Source organism: Haliaeetus leucocephalus, unplaced genomic scaffold (genome assembly GCF_000737465.1).
Source record: "Haliaeetus leucocephalus isolate CR32 unplaced genomic scaffold, Haliaeetus_leucocephalus-4.0 Scaffold871, whole genome shotgun sequence".
NCBI lineage: Eukaryota > Metazoa > Chordata > Aves > Accipitriformes > Accipitridae > Haliaeetus > Haliaeetus leucocephalus.
In genome coordinates this window covers 2,975,961-2,978,973 of record NW_010973307.1, presented here as the reverse complement: position 1 = coordinate 2,978,973, position 3,013 = coordinate 2,975,961, and the positions used below count along the sequence as shown (strand labels likewise).

The following is a 3,013-nucleotide window of genomic DNA, read 5'->3' as shown; positions in this document are numbered from 1 at the left end:
CTCGTGGTTTGGGAGCAGGGGGATGGGGGGTTCAACCAGGCGGGTCAGGTTGGCCGCAGCGACACCGACGCCAGGAGCCAAGAGCAGGGCAAAGCACGCTTGCAGACCGTGCGTCCCTTTCCCAAAATCTTCCCTTTCCCCCCCACCCCATCCCTGCCTTTTCCATTTCCAGGAGGTTTTGACCTTGTGGGGACTTCAGACCTGCTGTTTGCGGGATGCTGCCGCCCTCCCGACTCCAAAGCAGAGCTGGGGGTGCCCCGAAATGGGGGGGCAGCCTCCCCGTCCTCCCAGGAACATCTCTGCTTTGGAAGAGGGACTTGGCCAAAGGGCTTTGGCGTTGGGAAATCCCCCCCCCCAGCCCTGTTGGAAGCAGGGTACCGGAGGCTTTGCACCACTGGTGAGCCGACGACCAAAATCCTTTACCTACGCCACCGAGGAGATTCCACGGCCCTCGTGGTTCGGACTCGGTCACCCTGAGGGGCGTTGAGCGATGTCCCCGGGGAGCAACGCCTCGTAATACTGTGTCAGGTCCTTCCTCGGCCGGTCCAGGCGGCCCCGGCCGAGGTTCTAGGAGACGCTGTAGTTATTGTAGTAGGTGGCCGTGGCATCGGCGAGGACGGAGATGAGGCTGGTCTCGGAGGCGTGGGAGCTGCCAGACGTCGAGACGTGTCCGTTGACCAAGACCCCACCATGGTGGTCGCCGTGGCCGGGGTTGTTGAGATACTGGTCGAACTCATTGCGGTCCATCTCCCCCAGGAGCTCGGCTTGGCTCAGCTGGTCCAAGGTGTCAAAGCTGTGGTGGTCGGGTGGTGGGGAGAGCTGGCCCAGGTGGGCATGGAGGCTAGGGGGGTGCAGGGAGGGGAAGGCGGGTGTGTAGTAGCTGGGAGGAGGAGGAGGAGGAGGAAGGGGAGGGCAGCCGGAGGCCGGGGGGATCATGCAGGTGGCCGGCTGCGGCATGGGGCTGAGAGGGTGGTGGTTGCACGGGATGGAGCTGCCCGCGTACTCCGGAGAGTAGGTGGCTCCGGTGAGGTGGGAGCGGTGATGCTCGTCGGGGCAGGGCGAGGAGAAGAAGCTCTGCTCGGGGTCTATGGCGTCCAGCGGAGACATCTCCGGCGGGGTGGGCAGCCCGTAGGGGTAGGTGTCCACGCTGGTGCTGCTGCCGCTGCCCGGAGCCTCCCGGTATCCCCGAACGGCCGGCAGCCCCGGGCGAGGGGGGTACTCACCCGACCCCTCTTTCTCCCCCCCTGCCCGGCCGCAGGTCCGCTTCTCCGGCACTGCGTTTTGGTCCCGCGTCAGGCTGCCCAGCAAAAAACCCGGGTCCACCCGCTTGCAGATCCGCTTGACCTGTTTCTTCCGCCGGGGCCGGTATTTGTAGTTGGGGTAATCTTGCATGTGCTTCACCCGCAGCCGCTCGGCCTCCTCCACGTAGGGACGCTTCTGCGAGAGGCTCAGAGCCTTCCAGGACTTGCCTGAAACGGAGAACGAAACTCCCCTGAGCGCCCGTGGCGGCCGTATCGTGGTGGGGGGGAAAGGGGGCTGCCTCCCAAAGCTTGCAGGCACACAACCCAAGGGCAAGCTCCCAATATCCGAACTGGTGGACGTGGAGGACGCAGCCTGCAAAACCCGCAGGAGGACAGGACGGCAGCGGGAGGGCGAAGAAGGAGGCTGTCGAAGCCACCGTTAGGTCCACCAACTCCCCCCCTGTCCCAAATCTCCCAACAGGGAGGGTTCAGGGTTAGCTGAGCCCCAACTGCAAATAAATCAGAGCAAAGAAACTCCCCCGGCTCCATGGCCTGATCTTGCCGTGCCTCTCTGGGACAGAAAGCCCGTTTGCTGAGCAGGGACGATGGAAGCCATGCCCGGCTGAGCAGGGGGTCAGGACGTGGCGTCCCTGGATGAATCCCAGCCTGTACCCTGCCGGGACTAGGGCGTACGGAGACCTGGGTGCCGTGACCTCGCTGCTCCTTGTTTGAGATACCTAAAATGTCCCCAAGATCCAGGACAGAGAAGCAGCACCGGGGCTGGGGGGTCGTATCCCACCGTGAGGCTACCCCAGGCTGTGCCTCAGGGTAGGGGGAGAAATGAGGATACAGATCAAAGCGTTCGGTGCCTTCCCATTGCCAAAGAGACAGCAGAAATAACACTAATAAGCTGAGATGCTGCACGGCAAAGCGGCGAGGAGAAAACCCAAACCACCAAAGAAAACACCGCAAAACTGTCCAGGGAAACACAAACTTTGGGTAAGAGGCTGGACAGCAAAGCTGTGTTGCAATTTGGGCAGCTCTTTCTCAGGCTGTCTGGACTGGTTATTTCTGTTTGCCCTCTCAGTTTCACATAAAAAATGGGGATTGGGAGATGGGGGAAATAGTGGATGGGGGGGGGGGAAAAAAATGTATATTCAAAATGGGTTGTGATCCCCAGAAAGAAACAGCAGAAAGACCACCCCACCACCCCCGGGCATGCAATATTGGGGTGGGCTAGTGAGGTCGGGGACAAAGTGGGACAGCAAAGACAGGCCAGGAAAATTTGGGGGTCCCTCCTTGCACTGCATTGGGGGGTCCCCGGCACAGGTTTTACACCCAAGGGGCGACAGGGTGTGTGCATGGGTGTCTGTCCCCTGGGGTGGGGGACACCACCAGGCTTTGCACCCCACAAGGCACCCCAGTGGTTGTTACCCCAGCACCCTGGACCCAGGCAGGGCTTACACCCTGTGGAGCAGCAGGGAGGGTGCATGGGTTCCCGTCCGGACAGGGTTTGCACCCCCAGGGATTGCGGATGGGTGCATGGGTGCCCACCCTGGGGTACTGGATCCGGACAGGGTTTGCACCCCATGGGATGGGTGCATGGGTGCCCACCCTGGGGTACTGGATCCAGACAGGATTTGCACCCCGTGGGATGCCTGGGTGGGTGCATGGGTGCCCAGCCCCGGGTGCTGGATCCAGACAGGGCTTCCACCCCCAGGGATGGTTGGGTGGGTACATGGGTGCCCACCCCGGGGTGCACGGACACCCCC

At 62.4% G+C, this 3,013-nt stretch overlaps 1 protein-coding gene across 1 annotated transcript in view; it reads right to left on the bottom strand.

Moving 5' to 3' along the window:
- Positions 1 to 567: 567 nt before the first annotated feature.
- The window catches only part of SOX7 (SRY (sex determining region Y)-box 7), a 5,798-nt gene continuing 3,352 nt past the window's right edge, over positions 568 to 3,013 (bottom strand). Inside the window, exons 2-3 of the mRNA XM_010583204.1 lie at positions 2,236 to 2,321; positions 568 to 1,464 (exon numbers count right to left, since the gene is read on the bottom strand). Of these exons, the coding sequence (XP_010581506.1) occupies positions 568 to 1,464; positions 2,236 to 2,321 (983 nt within the window). The remainder of the gene's footprint in view (positions 1,465 to 2,235; positions 2,322 to 3,013) is intronic.